Source organism: Nanorana parkeri, unplaced genomic scaffold, assembly GCF_000935625.1.
Source record: "Nanorana parkeri isolate BGI_ZX_2015 unplaced genomic scaffold, ASM93562v1 scaffold1828, whole genome shotgun sequence".
Classification (NCBI taxonomy): Eukaryota; Metazoa; Chordata; class Amphibia; order Anura; family Dicroglossidae; genus Nanorana; species Nanorana parkeri.
In genome coordinates this window covers 144,912-169,548 of record NW_017308096.1, presented here as the reverse complement: position 1 = coordinate 169,548, position 24,637 = coordinate 144,912, and the positions used below count along the sequence as shown (strand labels likewise).

Sequence of the window (24,637 nt, the reverse complement as noted above, 5' to 3'; positions counted from 1 at the left end):
CATAAAATAAATAAATCTACAAAGCATCATTTTCTAATGCAGAGCTTCTGAATTCTTAGGGGTCTATTCACTAAGCCGAGTGAACGACCGACCTGAAGGGAAGTGAGCCGAACGATGTTTGGCTATTCACTTCAGGTTTGTACGGCTGATTTCAGCCGTATATGGGCTGAAATCAGCCGTACATCCGGTGGCTTCGTGTGGCTTCAGGTCGGCCGGACATGCTCAGCATGTTCTACCGACCCGAAGTGCAGAAGGAGTCCGATTTAGCCGATCCAGCATCTGGATCGACTAAGCCGAACCTCCGGCGGGCTACTCGCTGCTGTTCGGTCTATTCTTATAGATGCTGAACAGCAGTGAGTAAATAGCCGAATGCCGCTGATCGGCGTTCGGCTCGGCTGTTCTGCTCGGTCCCTCTGTGGTACCGAGCAGAACAGAAAAATAGTTTAAAAAGTAGAAAAAGAAATAGAAAACGATTGTGCGGAGCTAGCAATGACAGCTAGCTCCGACCAACTGTTTTCTATTGGCCGGCGGTTCTGCTGCCGTAAAAAAACATTTTCGCCATAGGAATGCATTGCTAGATTCCTATTGGCTATTTCAATTTGCAATAGCCAATAGCAAACTAGCTATTGTACCCGCCCTCTGCTGCTGCCAATCACTGGTGGGGACCTGATGGAGAACTGCAGGTCCCCTCTGCAGATTGACAGCAGCAGTGGGCGGTTCCAATAGCTAGTTTGCTATTGGCTATTGCAAATTGAAATAGCCAATAGGAATCTAGCAATACATTCCTATGGTGATTTTTTTTTTGTTTTTAAATCTGATGACAGCCAACGGCTCCATGTCAGAATAAAAAAAAAAAAAAAGCAGTGTTTCTCTCCTGGGCGGCCGGGAGCGAGAGACTCCCGGAGCGCCCGGGAGAGTTAGGCTGTCTGGAGATCAGTGTCCCTGGTTAGCTGGTAACCAGGGACGCTGATCTCTCTGCAAGTGGCCGGAGCCAGCCGTAAGATCAGGGCTGGCTCCGCCCAGCTGTCAGAAGCAATGGCCGGCCGCTCGGCCAGCTTCGGCTTTCACCTCGGCTCAGTCGAACCGCAGCATATGCCTTTGGCTCGACTGAGCCGCTCGGCCGACTTCAGGAGCTGTACGGGCTATAGTGAATAGCCCGTACAGCAGCCCTTAGGTTCTACTGAACCGAAGGGGTCCTGGGGCCGAAGCTAGCTGAAGGATGAGCCGAAGCTTCGGCTAGATCATTCGGCTGCTTCGTGAATAGACCCCTAATAGACTCTGTTGAAAGCCTTTACCATTAACAGCTAAAGCACAGCACTCACCAACAACGTGGATAAAAGGAATTTTGTGCTGACACATTGTGGTCGATTTACTATTAATTTTGATTTACTATTATCATTACAGGGGTGGAGGCTGATCACATAGCAACATGGATGTTTAATCTGAAAAGTGAATGTGCAATTTACTTATTAAATAAGCTTAAGAAGAACTCTGGGCAAATATAATCTTAACCCTTGCAGTAGGACTACTGCACTGCAAGGGTTAAGTGCTTGTTTTGCCTAGGGAGCTAAAATAGCATCCTCATGTCCTATATACTGTATAGAACATGATGACTCACTGGATCTTAGACCACTGAAGTGGAGGAGGAGAAAGGCTGAAGGGCCAGTCTAGCAGCCAGCCTAGATTGTGGTTTGGGTGAGTATAACTGTTATTTTAAACTCCATAGGCAAAATGAGCACTTAACCCTTGCAGTGCAGGGGTAGTCCTACTGCAATGGTTAAGAATATATTTGCCCAGAGTTCTTCTGTAAGTTTTGTTCCTGCTGAATGAGCCGAAATTCAAGTTGTGGGAGGCCCTGTCTGCACCACCCACCTCAAAAAATGTTGATTTTAAAATCAAAGGAGCCAGATGGAAAAATGTCAGCCTACTGCATCCTATCAGATGCAGTCACTGTCCATGCATTCAGGCAGCAACAGGTGGCAGTGTCTAAATACAATAGCCGGCAGTGAAGATTCCCCATCCCCACTGCTGAACGTGGATGGGGAATCAAGTGAATTCTTGGGCTGAACAAGAGAAATCTACATGTGCCTGGCTAGCCTTAGGCTTTGATTTAAATGTAATCAATAATTGTATCTAACTCTTATTTTAAATGCTGTAAGAAATTATCAGTAGTGTCAGAAAAATTATTATAATTTACTCTATAATCTCATCATTAATATTTCACAAATGTATACAGTATCTGATGAGTAAAGCAGGTTCTTAGATGAGAAGAATTCCACTTACTTTTCTATAACATTCATGCTGATGTTTGATCAGCTTAACTTCAGCCGTGATAGAAATACCAGATGTCAGGGATTATTGGGGAGTTTACTGGAATAAAAAGCACTCAGCACCTCAGAACGTTTCGCAATGTGAAAATCACAGGGTGGTAGCATGGGATAGTGGTGGCTTGCCTTTTCTTTAGTCAAACTCCCACATGTAGTAAGATAGTCATAGTTTCTTTTTCTATGAATAATTTAAATTCTTTTGCCCACATTAAATTCTGAATGACTTACTGTACAGTATATTAATGTTTGTTTTATTTGCGGGATTTGCAGAAAAATGATAGAGGACAGTTACACTTTGTTTTAATCTGTGTCCTGCCTGCACTTTTCGGCAGTCCTTTGTAAGTAACAGTGGGATACTTCCCTGCTTTTATTCATATTTAAAAGATGGTGGCGGAGATTCATTGGGCCTTACTTACTAAAGAGTATGCACATATGCTGTCGTATTGATGCATCCATAAACCAGGATGAACAACCTAATTGTATTGTTATTGTATTTATTAAAGTGGATGTGAAGCTATTTTACAAAAAAAAATGGGCCCCCAGGAGCCATAGTACTCACAGCATATTAGCACATTATGGCTGACTTAGCTGACAAACTGATCCCACTCCCCAGTCTTCTTCAAGGTTTTGAGTGTTTGCCCACTTGATTGGCCGGGTCCTGGTGACGTATCTCCCACGCATATGCACTGGAGTTACTGCCTCAAGGCAGAGTTGGTCTGTGCGCTGAGCTGCGCATGTGCATGTGTAAGTGTCTGTTAGATTCTCACTTGTGGCACAATGATTAAAGTGTATTGTGTTGGTAAAAGAACAATGAGATATGTCTGCCATGTATACAGCGACTAGGCTCTCTGGTACAGGATATAGCAACTTTCTCAAAGTTGTTTTCTGCAGAAGTACATTGCATGAAAGGATAGGGGTAGGATGTTGTCTAATCTCCATACCCAGAAAGTGGGAATGATCAGTTGGGTGACCCCGAATTTGATTTTGAAAATCTGTTCACCTTCTTGCAAATAAGATGGACTCTTTGTGTTTTCACTAGTTTTGGCACCAGATTACATCACTATCAAGTCCTCTGAACTCAGCTGAGCAGTACTAATGAACAGGCACATCGGCATTGGTGCCTACAGCATATTCTACTGTCTGTATTAATTTTATTAGTGTGCTGACCAAGACAAAGAAGCCTTTACTTTTTGAAGTCCTCCTGTGTGCTTTGTCTGCATGAGTTGTCAAATAGTGTTCTTTGGGAGTTCACTGTTTCTTTTTTTTTTTAAAGTTACTAGTCACTTACTAGACTACTCTCCATGCCGTCACTGAAAACTCTCAAATAAAAAATAAGCACAGATTTATGGCTGGAATCGTTGAACCAATAATATAGGTTAGAAATGCTTATTGGAGTATAATGGCTTCATTAAGACAAACATCACGAGGGTCAATAAAAACAATAAGCTATTTTTATTATTTCTAAAGGTCTATTGTTCAAAACAACATCCCATAAAAAAAGAAAAAAAAAAGAACGTAAAACCAACTTAGCAATGTGCAAGTCACATAATTTTGGTTCATTACCTTAAAACATATATATACATATTTACCAGATGAACTTTCTCAAATATATTGCATTTTTGCACGCATTTACATTTGACAGCAAATAGGTAGTGGGGTTATTTGCATTTTTCAACAATAAAGACCATTTTCCTGAGAATCTTTGTTCTTCAAAGTAAAATTAAAATGAGAGAAAGAGAAAACACAAAAATGCTAGCTTCATTCTTCTAAAGGGGTTGCCTGTCACAAACGGGGAACATTATAAAGATGCCAGTTTAACATTATTAAATAATTAAAAGTACCATTAACTTACATTGTATACATTTGATACAAAAAGTTGTTAAATCCTGTGTAATTGATTTAACACTGATTGCTGCAATGGAAATTGCACTTCTTTTCACAAAAAAATATTGTATTATGGAAAAAATACAATTTGCTACCCTGTATGTAAAAAGAGATGGCTTAAACCAATCACATTTTTACTTCATAAAGAAACACAAAAACCCTCCACCTGAACATTGTTTCAGAATCACTTTACATTGTCATGGGTGCATTGAATGGACTCAGCAAAGCCAGGTTTTGATTGTACCATGAAGAGATATCTGTACACCAGCATGGGACTGTTAATGATCAAATATAGCTCCAGGTGAAAATACCGTTTAGTACATATTTGGTCACCACTTTACTGAAATTCTATACTAATGGTGTGAAATATGTGAATAGAGTGGGGAAAAGTTTAATCCTGTCAGGGATTTATTGCTGTCTATTTCACTGGGGAGATTTCCTTTTACTTCCTGTTGTGTCAATGAGATAGGAAGTAAGAAGAATCACTCCACTGAGGACTGCAATAAAACACTTTTATTAGTAAAGAAGGATAGAACCTCTATCAGTTTTTTGTTGATATAAGCACAGGCAACAAAAAAAACTTAAAAACCATGATCTGTACAAAAATAAAAATCAAGTTTGGCTGGAGTTCTATTTTAAAGGGGAAAAAAACACTCTTTACCTTGTTGGGATAATCTGAATCAACAGAGTGAAATGATGGTAAAATTATATTATCTTTGCATTTCTTTACAACCTTCTAGACCTTTCTGACAAGTATGTAAAGTTTAAGTAGACTTTTAAACAAAGTGCACTTATCCTTTATGTTCCCTCCTGACCTAAAGTACCCCACTTTCCCCTCCAAAATGCAGATGGCCATGCCTGCACCGTAGGGTTCCATAGACATGGATAGAAACATTCCAGGGGGCCACAGCCTGTGGCAAGTATGCATCTAATGGAGTATGATGGGGTCCTTACGCCAAGACATTAAGGTGCGCTTATCTTTTAAAGACTGGGTATAATCTTTATACCAAATAATTGTTTGCTTTCTATATGATTTAGAAAACATCATGACTGATAATAGCATGGTTGTTGAATGGTAGTTATTAATATGGTGAATTGGACGAATCAGATATGAATCACCATAACAAGCTGCACTGACCACTTATACAGAGTGCTCTATGTGGGAACAAACTGTATATTAATGTTAGTTTGCTAGTGTATGCTGGCCACATGTCATTTGTTTTGTTGGATTACATGGACCAGTGATTTTCAGGATGTGACATACAACAGAAATATTAAATAAAAGGTACTTCCTTGTTTTTGTGTAATGCATATAATAGATAATCCACCTAGTAGTGTGTTGTGTGTAAAACCGAACTGGCTAACACCATAAGGTCATGGTAGTGCTGAATTTAGTCTGTTAACTGCTATAGCTCATGTTGATCTTTTTGTAAAGGAATCATAATGGTGCTTTAATTGTTCATCTGTTTTTAAAGGTGAGCTTCTGCAAGGTTTCCGTGGCTCTTGGTATATGCTTCCATCAATATTGCATTCGCCAGCAGAAGCTTATATTGAAACCGCTGTAAGTATTCTGATTGGTGTAGTGACAGGAGTGATTGTAAACCTTTGCTGAGAATATCACAGGAACTGAAACACTGGATCCAACCAAACATGGTAGATAAGGCAGCAGGAAAAAAAATCTGCCATTTTGAAACCTTAAAAATAAAACTGGGTCAAGTTTCTTCTCAAAAGGCAGCATTTCTCAATGCGTGCTGGAGTATACAGGCTTAAATCTAACACAGTCATTGTATTCATCCATGTCTGAACGTTCGGTCAATGATGGTTTATATAGAAAGTAATTAAGGAAGGTGTGTATCTCAGACTCAAGCCTCTTGCATAGATGAAGAGCATAGTATTACATTCCCCATAAAGCTCCACTTGAACTGAAACACTAACAATGAAAAAGTGAACGAAATGTTCTTTATGGGAATGAAGGACATGCTTATTGAGGGTCCAGAGTCCATCAACTTGCTATAAAAAGCACTCATGAATGAGGGGGTTGCCAAGACCATTCTGGTGGTAAAAGTCAAGCTGAGGCCAATGCACACCATGTATCTTGTCTGACTGATCCCCCAACTTCAGGCGAGGATCCCAAGATAACTGCTGAATACAGGCCATCTTGCCCTGTGTACTTTAATGTGTTGTTATCTGGACTGGTGCTTCCACTTTGCTGTGAAGACATCATGGATGACCCCACCTTTAAAAAAATGCAAGAAAATGTATGTTACTCTTTAGCTACAACAGAATTCTCTACGCACATCTGATCATACCACAGTACCACAATATCATATTTGTTTATATAAATAAAGGGTTCCAGAGTTTAACTGTACAACTAAAACTAATGCAACTTTTTAAGGGACATTTAGAGGTCAGCCAAACATTTCAAACATGACCAACTGTTTTTCCTTCTATTCTGGATGCCTCTAGGCTGCTGTAATATTTGCCTTAAACAAATTATACAAATGTTTATGTTGCAAGTATATTTTAAAGATATAAAAAAGGAGAATAGTGGGTTTGACATGTCCCCACTTAAAAATACACCCCATAAAGTGTATGTACAGAGTAGGCTAACCCCCTTTCCAACAGATGGGAATTTCACAAAAGCCATATAGTGCAGTTCTGTATAGTAAAGTATTGCTATAGAGATTAATCAGTAACTACACAATAAGTTTATTTGTCAGTGTTTTTTTCTGCATATAAAAAAACTTGCTAAGAATATCGTTGCTTTCCTATATATTCCCTCACCAATAGTTCAAACACAAAAACAAGTTCACAATCTGTTTTCAGGTGTCAGTTTAGTATTTTTAAATGTTTGCTGCTAGGCAACATGGGTAAACTTTTTGAATCTATATCACCACTCTCTAAACAGAGTATTTCATAAACATGTAAGATTATAAACATAATTCATAGTAATAAAATGTTTTACATGTGTTTCTGAAGGTTGCACAACAGATCAGTAAAAAAAAAAAAATCCAGCAGTAACTGGAAGTAAGCTATTATTGCAACTCATAAAACAAAATCCTGGTTCATGCCTGCAGATCAACTGTATGTGATGTAAAATATTTGGAATCATTAAAACTATTGCAAGCCATTGTAGCAGCACCTTTGTACCTTCCTTATCCACCATGTTGAGAAATGATCTAGCACACCGTTGGTCATTGCCAATAATTTATTTATAAGGAGAGAGGAGATATGAATATAAAAGAATCTATTGGGATTGGGACGTGACCTTTTTATCTACTGTTATTATTTATGCTGCACTGAAAAAACCTAGTCATTACTTTTCTCAACAATATCTAATACTTTGTGCAAAGGCTTCCAAATTCAAGCTGCAAGATAGATATGTGTTTTGCCTCTCCAAGGAATTCACACAGCCAGACATATCAGGCACACTCCGCTAGGAATTCCACACAGCTAGACTTAAGTTGTCACTGTAAATTATGGCATCAGGGTTTGCAAGAAGGATCTAATAACTATGGAATTGCAGTAAAGGGCCAATATTATTGAGTTCCATTATTTCCATTTAGTGGTTTTGATTAATTACCCTTACTCCGCCCTTCTTAAAGTGAACCCGTCATGCATTTCTTTTAATATAACATTAATCATTTTTTTTTAAAAGGTGTTTTATGCTAGCAGGGTGAACCAGAGCTTGTTTCACAGGGGACATTTAAATAAAAGGACAGTAATGAAATTTTCTTTGAGTTCGTCAGGAAAAAGGGGCCCACCAATAAATGTATTAATAATCGAAACTGAGGCCACATGTTCTACAATTGTTCATATCTCAGCCTAATGTTATAAAACCAGGGATGTTTTGCAGTGAAACGTTAAGATAATTGCATCTGATTGATCCAAACACAAACTAACTTGACCATAGTAAAAATAATTCAGGTATGTTTTTAATACCTTTTAAAGGAGAATTGTGGGGAGAGTGAAATACACCAATTCCCATAATTAGAGCTGACATGTGATACTGCAGCTGTCACACATCGGCTCTATTGATCAAGAACTGAGTGATCACATGCAATAATCGATCAGTTCACAATCTTCTCCCTGCAGAGAGCGGTGACTATCATCCCCAATACCCGCTGGGATTCCCCCCGCTCTCTCCATTTCTCCAGCGCTGACTGGACAGATGGGGAGGGATCAGGCACAGCTTGCTCTGCCTCTGGAGAGGCAGAGCCAGCTGTCAATCAGGTGGCTGGATGGATACCAACTATATTGTTAGGATCTTTCCCTGCCACCCACTATATGCTTTGTTTTTGGTCAAAGGTGGACATAGTAAATGTACTCCTGTGACCCTAATGAGAACTATGACCAAAAAAGGTTGGGCCATAGTTCTCTTTTAAATACCAGTACCAGTCTTAAGAAAATGTTGGTGGCAATCTAAATCATTAAAGTATTGACAGACTGAGCAGCCATTCTGTTCAAAGGGGTATAAGGGCCAGTATACTGACAATTGATACTTAGATCATGCTATAAAATTTATTTTTATTACTGAAAGAACATGAATTCCCCTGACAAACACATGTAAGATACTAATTTTGCTTAGCGTTCACAAATAAATTATTATACACAGTAATATTGTTATTTATTAGTTGCTTGTTCAGAGGACTGTTTGAACCTTGTGGAGATAATTATTTTCATCTTTAGAGATAATTATTTTTTAATTCCCCTGCACACCACTAAGTGAGTGATTTGAACTTAGGTTTAATGGGTCAAAAGTAAATGCTACTCTTTTAGCACAATTTCTATCTAATAAACAGTAAATATTAATAAATATAATGGACCTTGAAGATTTAGGTTGGACTTGGCAGATTCAATTGTTAATAAATGACTTTGCTCCAGAAAATCATGCAAACATATATGAAGTCATAGTTAATGTATTGTGTTAAACCTCTACATATTAACTTGAAAATCCATATTGCAGGCTCTGGTACACAGCTAAGCATCCCTGTGTGTGAAGATTTGGGCGTGTAGGTAAAATATCTGTGGAATGAAGATGAAAGTGCTGACACCATTTTTTAGTCAATGGATTTATGCCAGAATCTCACAGTGCTGGGAACTGTTTTGCAATAAATCCATTTAGTGCCCTAAACAGTAAATTCTTTTAGCATTCCTTCATTTTGACTAAGCAATGCTGTACAGATTGCTGTAATCCAGCAGTTCTCTACATACGTGGTTATCCTGGGAGCATATGTAATGATACAGATGTGAGCAGAAGTTAAACAACTTCAATTTGTGTCCCTGAAGTTGCATCATTAAAAATGCAGTTATACCTGTATCCTCTACTTGTACTATTGGAAGTCTCCTTGGGGGTTGATATAAGAAAGAAAGTAAGTTTTATAAGGGAAATGTAAAGGTCTAATTAGGTTAAGAGGAAATTAAATAAGCTAGAAAATAGCCATGTTCTCTGGACTAGAGCAAAACCCACTCCTTTATCTGGTGATGTGCTCAATGTTTTAATTGGCATTTTTAACTTTAGTATAACTAAATAATAATTTTTTTTTTGGGGGGGGGGGGGGGGGTAAATAAAGTAGTTAAGGGTAAAAAAAACCCTGTTAGATTTTTCTATTCCCTTCCTGTCCTATAGACATGAAACAGGAAATAAGAGGAAATCTCTCCATAGCAGGGGAAATCCCCTCTTACACAGCCACTGGAACCTTTTTATTTGCAATTTGGAGGCTGCATGGCAAGGGAACTATACATTTAATACAGTAGGGTAAAAAGTAGATTAGTCCCTTAATTAACCAATATAGCAAATAGAGAGTTAGAATTCATTCACACTATGCGATTTGATGATTTTATATGCATCTAAAAACCTTTTATAAGCGCATATATATCTATCTAATGAATTGCAATGGATCTATTCATATCTTGCATCTACATGCATTTATCTGCAGTCAGTTTATTTGTTTTTCAAAAAATAGAAGTCAGGTGCATCTAGGAATTTGAACGATTTCTCTGCATCTAGACTGACTGAGGGGACACATGTTTAGGGGACAAGTGTCTAAGAGGAAATTCCCCTCACTGTACGGGATTTCCTCTAAGTTCCTGTGGCATCTCAGGGACAGCAAGTGAAGGAAAGTTTTGCCAAGTTAACCCTTCCTTACTCTATCCAAAAATAAAAAAATAAACATTTGGTCTATACATACACTTTAAAGTTCAGATTAACACTTATCATTTCATTAGGCAGAAAATAATAATTAATTATCTGTTAACAGCTCACCATTCTTTGCAAAACCATCATTATATTGATAGCAGACTGTTGAGAAAAAAAAGCCAGCATGCAAATATATAGTTCCTGTCTGAGTATGCATATTTTACATGTGTTCAGGTAGGATGAAATTCTTGCAAACATACTATCAAGTACTGAAAGCTAAATGTTTGTTGAGATAACTTCCCCTAGATAAGATAGAGAGAGAGATAAGACAGCTTATTGTATTCTTAAGCTATCAGTGTGACATTTACCCCAGAAGCAGTGCTCTGATTGTTAGGAGAACCGTTCTTTATACAATCATCAGAGTTTGTTGGTGACGTTGTGGACGTTGGAGTCATAGGGATTTGGTGGCTACCGGTACCTAAAAATTCAAATTGTTCAAATACAACGGTTTAGTAACACTGAACACATAAAGTTCATTCAGAGAGTTGACATATTTGTGTACATTGTAGGCCCATTTGAAAGCAGGATGAGCAGGAACATTGCTACTGTTTTGAAAAGTACCAGGCATCACATATATTGGACTAAGGTTTTGGCTCACTCCATCTTTTCTACCACTTTAATCTTCCTGTCTTTGTATTTTGCAATTACACACATTTTTGCTCTCTCCTTTCTTCTCATGTTCATGAAATGCCTTCCACTTTTCCTTTCTGGGAGGACAGCACAGAACTATGTCAAATCTTTCAAGAGACCATCCCCATGTGTACTGTTTGGCCTCTAGTGTCAGAGAAGTAGCTTCTAAAACATTTCCTCCCTGGAACTAGATGCTGAACTGCACACAGGGTGATAGTCTTTCCTATGAAATCACATCTGTCCTGCACTACCCTAAACACTATACAGTAATACTTTAACACTCCGTGGGGCATGGTCAAAGGCAAGAGACCCAGAACCCATGGGGATAGGGGAAACTTGGAACAGGGACCCTGTAATGGAAATAGTTAAAGCTGCTTAGTAATGAGCTCTGATTCTGACAGAACCAGATCTGAACCTGAGCTCCTCCAACATGGGGCCACCCGCCCCGATCAGCTTCAGACCGGGGCATTCCCCGCCCTGCAACTACACATAAACAAAAGGACGGGATGCTTGTGCTGACATCAATGACCTTAAATGGCCACATGGCTATATTAGGTCAATGTCATTGACAAAATATAGTCATGTGGCCATAGAAGGTCAATAATGTCACAGCATCCCACCCCTTTTGCTTGCTGGCAACAGCTGATTAGGCGACATTGTACTGGGACTTTGCAGGGGAAGTTCCCCCTTACCTTCGTGAATGTGGTGAAATTTCACTTTGCAAAGACTACCCAAATCATGTCCAAGGAAACGAAAACATTTCTTTTTTCTTGTACATGATTGGGTGATGGAATTCAGCAGAGCTTCACCTCATTCACTACGTTTACAAGCCTTGTTTCTATGTATAGTTTGTACATATTGATGCACATCTTGTGAACAATGAGCAGGAAATGCTAATCACATTCCCTTATATACAAATGACCACTAGAGAAAGCATTTGCAAAACTGAATATATGAAATTCAATATTTAACATGTGATACAGCAAGCAAGCAAAAATTATAAGTTCTTATCTAAAGTGACTCTTAGGAAAGCATTACTCTTGTAACTCACACTATATACTTACATTTCAAAATACAGTGTACTATAGAATCCTTTTAAAAAGGTCCGAAATCCACCGTACAAACATAAAAGTGACTTACCTAAGGTAAATTACCTTTTCTGTTTCTTATATTGTAAGGTTATGTTTCAGATACAGCACTAGATCATTATAGGGATCAATCAAACATGCACAAAATGATACAAATAGTTCTACCAGTTTAATGTATATAGTAACATATATAGAAATGATTTACCATTACTAGAGGATCCTTTTGACTTGTTTAAATTCTTTGGCTTTCTTTTTCTAGTTTGGATACCGTCTTTCTTCATAGCCAGTGGCCGTGGTACCTGCAATGGCAAAATAACAATTGTTATATTATTATAGTGAACATGACTCTTTTTGCATCATACAGTCATATAAATTGTTTCATTTTACGCTGCTGCTTCAACAAGATTTTTTTAAATTAAATTAAGCATACATTAAGAATATGAGATATGTTTATAATAAACATGCTTAAGAGAGGAAGAGTCTTTCTGAGCAGGGAAATATAAGGTCCCATTTACTAGTAAGCGCTTTTCCTGTGCTTCTTCAGGGTGCAGAAACAGAGGTACAAGTCTCAACAGGCATTGCCACCTTGCAGCATGCTTAAAAGTTGCTCAAAGCTACAGGATTGTGTTTCTGTAAGTCTAAAGGATGTGTTTCATAGTGATGGGCCAAACACCCCTGTGTTCAGTTTGAATTCGAACTTTAGAACATGGAAAAAGTTTGAATTCGAACGCAATCTCAATGCAAGTCTATGGGGTTAGAACTGTAGACATGTATCAATTAAAAAAATACTTTAAAAAAAAATACAGTTTTTAAAGGAGCAGTCATTTTAATATCACTTAAAGGGAAACAATAAAAATGAAAAATTCCTTTAAATATCATGCCTGGGGGCTCCCCTTAAACTACCTGTGGCAAATCTGTATGATGTATAGAAGCTAAATGTCATTTTCGCTGCAGCAGGTTCTATACATTGTACAAGTGTTTGTTTCATTGATACATGTCCCCCAGGGCAGTACCGAAATCCCATACCCTTTTTATGGCCAATAACTTGCATATAGGCCTTCAAAATGGGGACAATTGATTATTAAAGGAGAACTATGGGGTTAAGACTTTTCCCTATAGTTCTCCTCAGGGTAACGGGAGGACACAAACCAGCGTCCTCCTGTCACCCTAGGCTCAGTATACCGCGAGCTGCTGCTCGCGGTATACTGAGACGCCGCAGCTGAAGTGGATCCCGACAATAGTGCCGGGATCCGCCCAGCTGCGTGAGTGACAGCTGGCTCTGCCTATCTAGAGGCAGAGCCAGCTGTACCCGCCCCCTCCCCCGTCTGTTCCGCCAGTCAGCGCTGGCGGATCGGAGCGGGGAGGGGGGAATCCAGCCCCTCCCCTGTCTTTTTTTAATTATTTCTATTTAATATTTTCTTGTTTTATTTTTTATTTCATCGAGTCATCGTGGACAACGCTGGACGTCATGCTTGACCCTGAATTACTTTGGTGGATCCATTATTTGGGTGGGGTTAACTTTAAGCATAGAGTGGGGGAGGATTTGAACTACTGTTGGGTTTCTATTGTTGCTTGTGTCCTTGTGTAAAGATGTTTCCTCTCTTTGTATCCCAGTGACACTCTGTCAAACTATAGCACACAGAATGTCACTAAATGCTTAACATTTTGCTCAGCGATGCCTCGAAATTTTTTGATGGTAGGACTCTCATGTGACAGGGGAACTCTGATGTAAAATGTAGGGGGGCTCTGATGGCAAAGGAGGGAACTCTGATGTGAAAGAAGGAGACTCTGATGTGAAAGATGCGAACTCCGATGTGAAAGAAGGGGACTCTGATGTGAAAGAAGGAGACTCTGATGTGAAAGAAGAGGACTCTGATGTGAAAGAAGAGGACTCTGATGTGAAAGAAGAGGACTCTGATGTTAAAGAAGGGGACTCTGATGTGAAAGAAGAGGACTCTGATGTGAAAGAAGGGGACTCTGATGTGAAAGAAGAGGACTCTAATGTGAAAGGAGGGGACTTTAATGTTAAAGAACTCTGACGTGAAAGAAGGGGACTCTGGTGTGAAGGAAGGGGACTCTAATGTGAAAGAATGGGACTCTGATGTGAAAGAAGGGGACTTTGATGTTAAAGAAGGAGACTCTGATGTGAAATAAGAGGACTCTGATGTGAAAGAAGGAGACTCTGATGTGAAAGAATGTGAAAAAAGTGGACTCTGATGTGGAAGAAGGGGACTCTGATGTGAAAGAGGGGAACTCTAATGTGAAAGAAGAGGTCTCTGATGTTAAGGGGAGCTCTTGATTTAAAGGGGGATTCTGCTGTGAAAAGGAGGCTCCTGATTTGAAGGGGAGACTTTGAAGTGGAGTTATTGTTTGTGTTTTTGTGTGGGGTCCACCTTAGAATCCATAAAATTGCAGACTGGGGTACATCAAGACTTTGCAAACTTTTAAAGGGTTTGAGAAACTCTGGGTTAGAGCATACTTTTAAGTGGTACTATAGGGTTAGGCCGAATCATGCATCTGTGGTCTGTAATATTTCCCAGCCAGAGAACAAGGGTCATGATGGTGGCATAAGGTGTGTGTTTTTAGAGGTACTATAGCCCTTTAATACAAGAGTGAAATTGTGAACTTTGGAGATTTTACAACCAGGGTCTCTAAAAGACATAAAGCACCAGTGGGTGATTCAAGATGCTTACATCTGTTAAAAGCAGCTGGTTGCATTGGGAAGAACTTTCTCTTTTTAACCTCAACAAACTAAGCAGGGATGTGACTGTTATGAGATTGCAATAATAATACTTACCCCGTGTAGTTTCATGTACAGGCCACAGGCATTGCATACTGGCTCTCCCTCTGTATTCCTGCGCCATAACGTTGTTGTGGTAGTATGACAGTTGGCACAAGCCAAGCCAATTCTTCTAGAAGATGGCTATATAAAATAAAAGGAAATACAACTGATTATTCTAGCATAAGAGATTGAAAAAGTCATAAAACAGATGTTTTTCGCTGCGCACTGTACTATTTCACAAGAACTAAAGGAGACCGACGTAGACTAAGGGACAGTATTGCATAAAGTAATAGTAAAAGAGTGCTTCGCAGTTATCTGCTAATCCAAAGTCATTCTTAATAGTTATCTCTCTTTCCAGTAAACAATAAAAGCTTTTAGTAATATAAAATGTATCAACTCATCAACCTATTACTTGTTTGCAGCTATTAAGGTCATGTATTGGTTGATTATGGGGTATACGTTCTACAGCAATCCTTTCTTTCTTTGTTTACTGGTTTAAGTTTTTTCAGTTTTTCTGAAATCTCTTAGCTCTATGATATAAAACCATTTCACTGGGTTGGTATAACAATTCCCAATAATAATGAATCACCTATAGGCCACATGCACACAGCCTTAAAAAGCAATTCACAGTGTTTTCTTGTTTATGATTCAGAATGCAGGTGTATTGTTTTCAATGGAGACATGAACGCAGGTGCGCAACCAGGTGCTGCATTCAGATCCGTTGCAATAAAATAACAAAACTCTGTAAATGCATGCGTGCACAAGTAAATGAAGTCCAAACAAGACAATAACATTGAAAAACAGAGCAGGAGCAATGGAACAAGAATTTTATGCATTTAAATGCATATGTTTACACATCTAAATGTGAGCATTTTACTGGCCATTCACAATGGAATGCCCCTTGGCGTCCTCATGTTCAATACACTGTATAGGACGTAATGACTCACAGGACCTTAGAGCACTGGAGCAGAGGGGGAGTGAAGCTGAAGGGACCAGTCTAGCAGCTAGCAAGCTCCAAGGTTCCAGTGATTATAAGTCTGTTATTTTAGTCCTTAGTCCGAGACGAAGATAAGCACTTAACCGTTGCAGTGAGGGGGTAGCCCCACTGCAAGGGTTAAGAGTATTTATGCCCTGAGTTCTTCTAATAATATGTTTCGCAGTGCACCCGACAGAGCCAAAACATTTTCTTTAACAAATCTGACTTCCCTTTACTGGTACAACTGAAGGACACTGGCTGCACTAAGCGTCATAGCAAATGTGAACACAATGTGAAATATGCCAATGTCTGCCCAGATATGGAGACTTTGGCACACATTTAAATCGTTGATAGGAGTAAACTTTGCCTTTGTTGTGGCTCAGGTCTCCTTGTCAACCCTAAAACAACTTCAGTATATGTTCATTAGAAATCACTGGCTTTTGCCATTGTACATTGTTCATTGTACATTGTTATAACATTTGGTTATATAGCTTATTATAGCTTATTAGTTTTTCCCCATTTATCTACTTATTTAGCACTATATAATCAGTATAATCCGTTTTCTTTTATGTAATAACCATGTTTTCCTTTACAAAATCTGGCCAGCTTGTCTTGTAACACTGAAAATCAAATGCTATATGGACACTACAAAATCCCTTCTTAGTCTGTTCTCTAATACGTCTAAAAAGTCAAATAGTGGGCACCGCACTCAGGTAAGAGAAAAAAACTGCCCGTGTGCACAAAAGACAAGTAGATACAAGCAATCCAGTAAAAGAGGCACTCACCGGTCCTATATTGCTTTAATACGAAAACTGCAAGTGCCTCTTCTACTGGACCACATACAGTATATACTGTATATATATATATAGAGAGAGAGACATTTACATTTAGGCCTCATTCACACGAGAAAAGGCCGGCACGTACAGCTCAATGCTGCGTGCACGGTCGTTTTGGGCAGCTAAGGGGAAGGACAGGTGCTGCGTGTGATTAGTACGCAGCCCCTGTCCTTCTCTATGGGAGTAAGCGGCCGTACGCCGCCCTGCGCTCAACTACCCTGATCGTGCGTGCGGGTGTCCATACTCGTACGCTGAGAGGATGGATTCTGTCTGCGTCCGAGCCGGGACATCCGCACCCATACGGACCTGCACTTGGGGTGAGCGTAGGGCATCGTACGGCCACTAATCCCATAGAGAAGGACAAGGGCTGCGTACTAATCACAAACAGCACCTGTCCTTCCCGGGAGCTGCCCGTTACGGCCGTGCACGCAGCACGGAGTGGTACGTGCTGGCCTTTTCTAGTGTGACTGAGGCGTTAACTTGATTGGCTTCTTTACCAAATCTTCTTTGGTAAATAAACTTTGGTAAAGTACCCTGGCAATGTTCACATATGTAGCACACACATTCTGAGTGCTGTGTACAATCTTGTTAGGCATGAGGTCCTGCTCTTTAGTTTCATGGCAGAACATGTATTATACTAGGTCCAACATATTCATGCTAAAACAATCATATAACAATATATTTAGGGAGTCGATCATTAAAGGTTCTCCAACCCAGTGAACCTAAAAAATACACCCAATTAGGTAAAACAAAATATCTTTTTCTGTGAATAATTTCCTCTTAACGGTCATCTCCACACAGAACACATACTGCCCAAGACTGTTTTTACAGAATTAGTTTTTTCTTTTGTTTAGAGGACAAATATAATCAAAAAATGACGTATGTTGATAACGGCATGTAGTTAATACATGTAATGATTTATTTTGAGAATTTCTTTATTTAGTTTACTTTATTTTTATTTTTCTACACAATTACACGCAGGCCAAGCTCTTCCAGTTAAAATTACAATTATTGGGGTTGGGACAAAGGATAATACTGCAAAAGGTTGCTTATAAAAGACACCTTTAATTCACAATGTTGTGTTATTGATTCACACCTTTCCATGCTTATTTTCATGTGCATGGTTTTAAAGAGCTGCGCAAACTGTTGGTGCTATATAAATCCTGTATAATAATAATAATAAAAATAATGTGTTTTTATGTGTATTATCAACAGTTATGCTTTACCATTACTAGTAATAGGCCCTATGTCAAACAGCAGACAATGCACGTCAACACATTACACAGATGTGAACTAGGACCATTTAAAGCAATGGTTAAACCCTGTGCGCATTAATTGACTTGAGTTAAAATGCATAAGTGTGAATAGGTCCTCAATCTTCTTAAATATAACCTGTTGCTGCAACTCTCATGGCAGTTTTATAGTTTGTCTCAATCACTGTTACTTTCACTTTTGCTGGACAGCTTGGCCTGCGTGTAAATATGGAGAAAATAAAAGTATGTGGCAATGAAAAGAAAAAACTATCTGAATATCATTATTCCATGTAGCCACCACATACTGTTCCTTTATATTTTTCATGAAAGTGCTCTTTTAAGTACAATTATTATTTGCTGGGAATCTATCACCTAGGTAAAAGTGCTTGGACATGCAGAAGTTCACTTACAGTGTCATGGAATAATGCTACAATACAAAATTCACTGTGGATCATTTATTTAGCTCAAATGCACTACAATGTAACAACGTCAACACCATACTCCTGTTTTTTACTTCCCTGCTACAACGTACATGACAATTGGCATGTCTGCATGCAGTGGGCCAGCTATATATGACTGACACAGTAGCTCTTATTTTGCGCCTTTTTTTATTCTCATGCAATTGATTAACCCATTTTTTTCCTTCAAATATGTCTTAAAATAAGAACTGCTCAAAGCTGTTAACTAATTAGTTGCTCAAAAGCCGCTTTTATTTAGACAGTCTAACATTTACGTAAATAGTAATATTATTCATCATTAACTAACGTATTAATGTGTTGTATTCTTAGTTTTTTGTATAACTCGGCTTTATAGTAATATACTGACACATTAGAATACATATACATGGCTGAATGAAACTAACTTGATCATATATGATCATATACGCATGTTTTTTTCCTGTCTGAAAAGTTAATGATCAGTAAAATGCTTGAGTTTAGATGCGTGTAGACACATTAAATTATGCAATTATATGCGTAAGCTCTCATTTTCATTTTATTCCTCCAGCTATTTTCAGTCCAAGAATGCTCTTTTTTGAATCTTGCCACCTTCTCTAGGTATTTGCTGCTCCCTGCTTTCCTAGTAATAAACATTTACATATTTGTAATGCATTTTTCTTCTTGTTTGAACTTCATTTACCTGCATTCACATGAATGCACACGTAAAATGTCTGCTCTTAGATGCAGATTTTTTTTTACAGATCTGAACACAGCACATGTTTAAGCACCTGTTTGCGTGTACCTATTGAAAACTTTACATCTGAATTCAGATCTGTACAAAAAAAAGGCCTATACTGATGTATACGCTGCATTTTTTTAATGGCTGTGGGCATGTAGCCTAAAGTTAAAAAACATGTTTAGGGTCTCAGGTGCAAGCGCATGTCACAAGTTCAGTGCATAGCCATGGCACTGGGCCGAACATTCTATGATGGAAAATTAAATTACTAATCAAGGAAAGATAATAGAGACTGGTTTGTGGTCTAGTAGTTATAGCCTGGCTTGTCTTACTTCTATAACATGTTAATATGGATTCATCAATCCACCTTATGTTTTGTTTTTTAAGTTTCTCCTTTGATATCATTGTCATGTAATTGTTTTTTAAATGTGAAACGTGTAACATTTTTACCTGTTACCCAGGTAAAAATTATACACATATGTTTCATATTTTTAAAAAATGACACAACAATGATATCAAAGGAGAAACTTAAAAAAAAAAAACATAAGGTGGATACATGAATCCATATTAAGTAGACAAGCCAGGCTATAACTAGTGGACTAAAGCACTGATCAATAGGTATGACTATATCAGGAGAATCACTCGTTACCCATAGGTTTGTCAGATCTCCATAGGGGGACACAGCTTAGCAATCCAAATTTTTATGAACCATGAATGTCATGATTCTATTATCATATACAAATATAAAGGGTGCCCCCAGAAATCAAATCACATCGTTTAAAGTAGGGTACACACAGAGTATTGGTGACCCTATTCCATCAGCAGAAGTGGATGATTAGATTGACTTTCTGAAGGAACTTATTGGATAATCGTCAGCTGATTGGGTGCAAGCACCATTCAGGTATGCCAACAGCATGGATGGAGGAATGTGTTTTTTTTTTCTTCGTTCAGCCTGCAGGTTGAACAAGGAAAATATAACTGTGTATACCCAACTTAAGTGCGATTAAGGGGATTCTTTACTGTTAGAACAGTAACATTTTGGAACTCCCTTCCCAAGGTAGTGGTATCAACTGAGAGTATAGACTCTTTCAATAAACTTTTAGATGCCTCTCCAGTGATTACTAGTGTCTCATAAACACACACACACACACACACACACATCTACTATACAAATTGTTTAACATTTAAGTAACATCAAAATATCTGATTTTTAAGAAATAATAGCTATGAATGTCAGGAATCCAAGTGACCTCCGCATGGTTTTATCTTGCACGCTTATCATAAACATGAGAGATTTACTTGAAACTATTTCTTTCAAGCGACATCCCAGATTCAATGGGGTTGATTTACTAAAGGTTGAGTAAAGACTGTGCAGGTAGCAAAGTGTATGTTCGCTATGAAAAATGAATGATAGTAAATAAGAACTCTATTACACACTGAAACAGCAGTGGAAACACGTTTCCATGTATCAATCAAACCTCTAAAAATAAAAGCAAACAATCCAGCAAACTATTCTTTACTGTGTCTTTCTAAAACACATCCAAACACAACTAAACCATTCCATGCACAAAGTTAGTGTACTAAGCAACATCAGGGGGATTAATGACTGTATAAAGCAATACTGTGCAGCACTTCATAGCAACCAATTACACTGAAATAATAATCTCACTTAGATTACTGAAAAATTAATTCTGATTGGTTAACAAATACATTTCCTAACCGACCCTGCAACTTATCTCATGCATTCATTAAAGTCATTTGTATTTGAATAAAGGATGAGATGGGATCCCAGAATCCACACTGGGGGGGGGAAACAAGCACACATTCTATATAGCTGAATTATTTTTCAAACATCAAGGCCTCATGCACACATACTTTATAAAACGTAATGTAAAGCATAACAAAGGCATATTGTTTTCAATTTCAATTGATAAAAAAAATGCAATGCACAACACCTTTTGTTTATGGATCTGGATGCAGGTATATTGCTTCCAATGAGGACATGCACACAACTGAGTAAACATGCGCTGCATTCAGATCCATAACACAAAAATCGAAAAATCTGTGCCTAAGTACATACATTTTTATGTGTGTAGGTGTGTGTATGCATGATACGCACAGACTCGCATAAGCGCGTAAATGAGGACCAAACAAGAAAATGACATTGATGACAAAGCAGGAGGAATGGAATCTATGCATTAAAGCCTATCACATGTGCCTGAAAAAAACACAACGTACTGCGTTTTTTGTTTATGGATTAGAATGCAGGTATATTGCGTCTAATTAGGATATGCACACAAGTGCGTAAACATGTTCTGTGTTCTGATCCATAACACAGAATAAAAACAAATTCTGCATACATTTTGTGCACATATGTTTTTAAACACATATTTATGCACATTTATGTGTAAGTGCACAAGCCTACATGCACATGGCCATAAGAAATGTACTGATCATATACGCATGTTTTTTTCTGCCCCAAAAATTCTTGGGTAGTGATAAGTAAGATGCCCGCATTCACACACGTAAACAAATATACGTTTAGATGCGCAAACTTCTCCTTCCATTCCTCCTGCTCTGTTTAAATTTGTATTTTCTTGTTTGGACTTCATTGACATACTTACAAGTAAGCGACTACATGCATAAACATGTGTTTACATGCGTAAAATGTATGTCCTCAGATGCAGATTTTTCAATTTGGTGTTACAGATTCGAATGCAGCGCATGTGTACACACCTGTGTGCATGTTTCCATTAAAAACAATATTCCAGCATTCAGATCCATAAACCAAAAACGCTTTGCATTGTATTTATTATTTATGGTCATGTGCATGAGAGCTAAATAAGGTCCAAACATGAACGAAACATTGAAAACGCAATGCATGCAATTAACGCATACATGTGTACATGTCTAAACACATCTAAATACAAGCATACTGATCATTACAATGGAGATGTGTGGCCTTAAAAAAAACATGTGTACATGATTAGTAGATTTCTTAGGACTGTTTGCATGTAGCCTATAGGTATACTGAGGAGAATTTATCAAAGCTGGAGCATACAAAATCTGGAGCAGTTGCCCATGGCAACCAATCAGCTTCTCTCTTCAGCTTGTCCAGTTAAGATTTGAAAATGAAAGAGAGAACCTGATTGGTTGCAGTGCACAACTGCTCAAGATTTTGTCTGCTCCAGTTTTGATAAATTCCCCCCACTGTATTTAATGAATTCTGACAATGGGGTAGATTTTAATAAAGGAGTAGAGGGGGTTCACTGTGAATGTGAGGTAGGGTACACACTGGTAGACAAATCTAGTCGGAATGTTCCATAATGCCATCAGGTGAACACAGCTTCACCTTATTTCCTAAGATTCACTATATGCAAAGTAAAAATTTGCTTTATTAACAGGGCTATTCACAAAAGGGTGAAGAGTTTGGAGAAGGCAGGAGAAGTGAACCATCTAGGACAAAATAGGTGATCTGGAAAGTGAGCTGAATTTGAGAATGTTTCCAGTTCAGCCCAGTTGTCCTAGATTGTTCACTTCTCCTCCCTTCTCCAAACAGATCACTCTTTTGTGAATAACCCTGTAAGTGAACAGCCTTTACTCCTTTAGTAAATCAACGCTAATGGGAGGAAACAGTTTGTAGTTATGAAAAGTTTAGGAGTATAGTGTATAAAGTAGAGCACAATGACTTTATGGAATAAATGAAACATCCCCACCGGTGGAATACTTCAGCCCAATAACAAAGAATTCTAGAACTGGGACAAGCAGGGTGAACTATAGCTGTGAGAATTCTAGAGATCTGCCATATTGCAGTCTAGGAGTGAGTGGTAATGTCTTTATTCAGGTAGTAGGTAATGTATGTGCTTTGGTAGCCAAGGGAGGGAAGTGACACCTGATTTAGTACAGTTCTAGAATGTCTATGTTACTGTGTGATATGCGGTCATACATAACAGATCTTGTCTCCTATATAACAGAACAAGCGGCAGCATTACCCAGTCACTCACCACTCTCTTCTGCTGTTTGATGAGTGGTCGGCTCAGGCCATTCATCTTGCTGTACAGGCCGCATGCATTGCACAGATAGTGGCCGGTGCCGTCCCGTCTCCATAGGGGGGTCTGCACTGAGCCGCAGTTCACACACTCTCTGCTCTCTGGGAGCTCCTCCAATACATCTGTAGGGAACAGACACAGCGATCAGCTCAGATCTCCTACACACGGGTAGATTTGTCATCGACCAATTCACTGATGTTATAGAATGCAAACCCTTTGTAAACCCCTTCGCTCCCCCCTGTCTAATAAATTACTCCTAATAAATGATGAAAAGGGGAGCTACGGTAGCTGTAGTAAAATCAATGTTGAACTTTTGAAATAGTAGGTAATATTCAGTGTAAGAATAATCCATAAAACAAAATCAGAAACAGGGGAAAAGTCAGATTGTAATATTCGGCTTCGGAAAGCTCCAGAATTGCTCTCGTTTTTATAATTGAGCTCAACTCTGAAGCAGGAGTAGACATACAACTTGTCACATTTCTTATTTCATCTTACAGTGTTCTTTCTGGCTCTTCAATCCTTCCACATGGACTGACGCAGAATAAATCGTATGCGTTAATAAGATTTCCATTTTAAATTGCGGATATAAATATTTATATGTGTCCCCCCAATCTGTGAAGACCGCAATCCGCGGTGCTATATATCCTACAGTATGTCTAGTCGGCTACAGTGACACCACAAGTCCCAGCATTTCACAATGCCCATCCGGTACACATTTACTGCATGTATTCTACAGCCTTGGACTTGACCCCGGTGATTGGCATGAAATACTTTTCTCAGATCTAGTCACAACTTCCAATAACTAGCCAAGTGTAAAGTGACATTACAGGGCCATGCCTGCACTGACCCACAACCATTCCCTTACCACTAATTACTAACCGACTTTCCATATTTAGAATCCTTGGCTTCTGTACCGGCTACTGCACAAGGCTGCGGCATTTCACAGAAATACACAATGCTCACTGCTTCCAATCACTAAAAACTGCAGCAGACAGAATCTAGAGGAGTTGCCCACAGCGACCAAAACAGAGAAGCTGATTGGTTGCCATAGGCGTCTGCTCCAGTTTTTAGGAATTCCCCCAGTATGTCAGCTCCTGCCTATAGGAATGGAATTGATAGCTCTTGTAATAAATACACATTACAATTAATAACCCTTAAATAAATGAGTTTAAAAAGCAGAATTAATACAGCACTAGGAACATCTGTAGTATAGGTTAATGGACAGATGGTAACTCTCTATAGATACTGTACTACAGGAAGCAGCAATACTCTGTAACAGAACCTGTAACAACAACTCACATATATACAAAAGAAAAAGTGCTCGAAATGGTAGTATATACTTCTGGAAAAATAATAATAATAATAAAAATAATAACATATGTCAGTATATACTTCTGGAATAATAATAATAATAATAATAATAATAATAATAATAACTAT

General features: G+C 38.5%; 1 protein-coding gene across 1 annotated transcript in view; it reads right to left on the bottom strand.

Annotated features, from left to right (window-relative positions):
- Positions 1–5,750: 5,750 nt before the first annotated feature.
- GATA6 (GATA binding protein 6) overlaps positions 5,751–24,637 on the bottom strand; it is a 25,159-nt gene continuing 6,272 nt past the window's right edge. The window contains exons 2-6 of the mRNA XM_018571756.1: positions 23,153–23,319; positions 14,926–15,051; positions 12,334–12,427; positions 10,719–10,828; positions 5,751–6,447 (exon numbers count right to left, since the gene is read on the bottom strand). Coding sequence (XP_018427258.1) covers positions 6,277–6,447; positions 10,719–10,828; positions 12,334–12,427; positions 14,926–15,051; positions 23,153–23,319 — 668 coding nt within the window. The 3' untranslated portion in view covers positions 5,751–6,276. The remainder of the gene's footprint in view (positions 6,448–10,718; positions 10,829–12,333; positions 12,428–14,925; positions 15,052–23,152; positions 23,320–24,637) is intronic.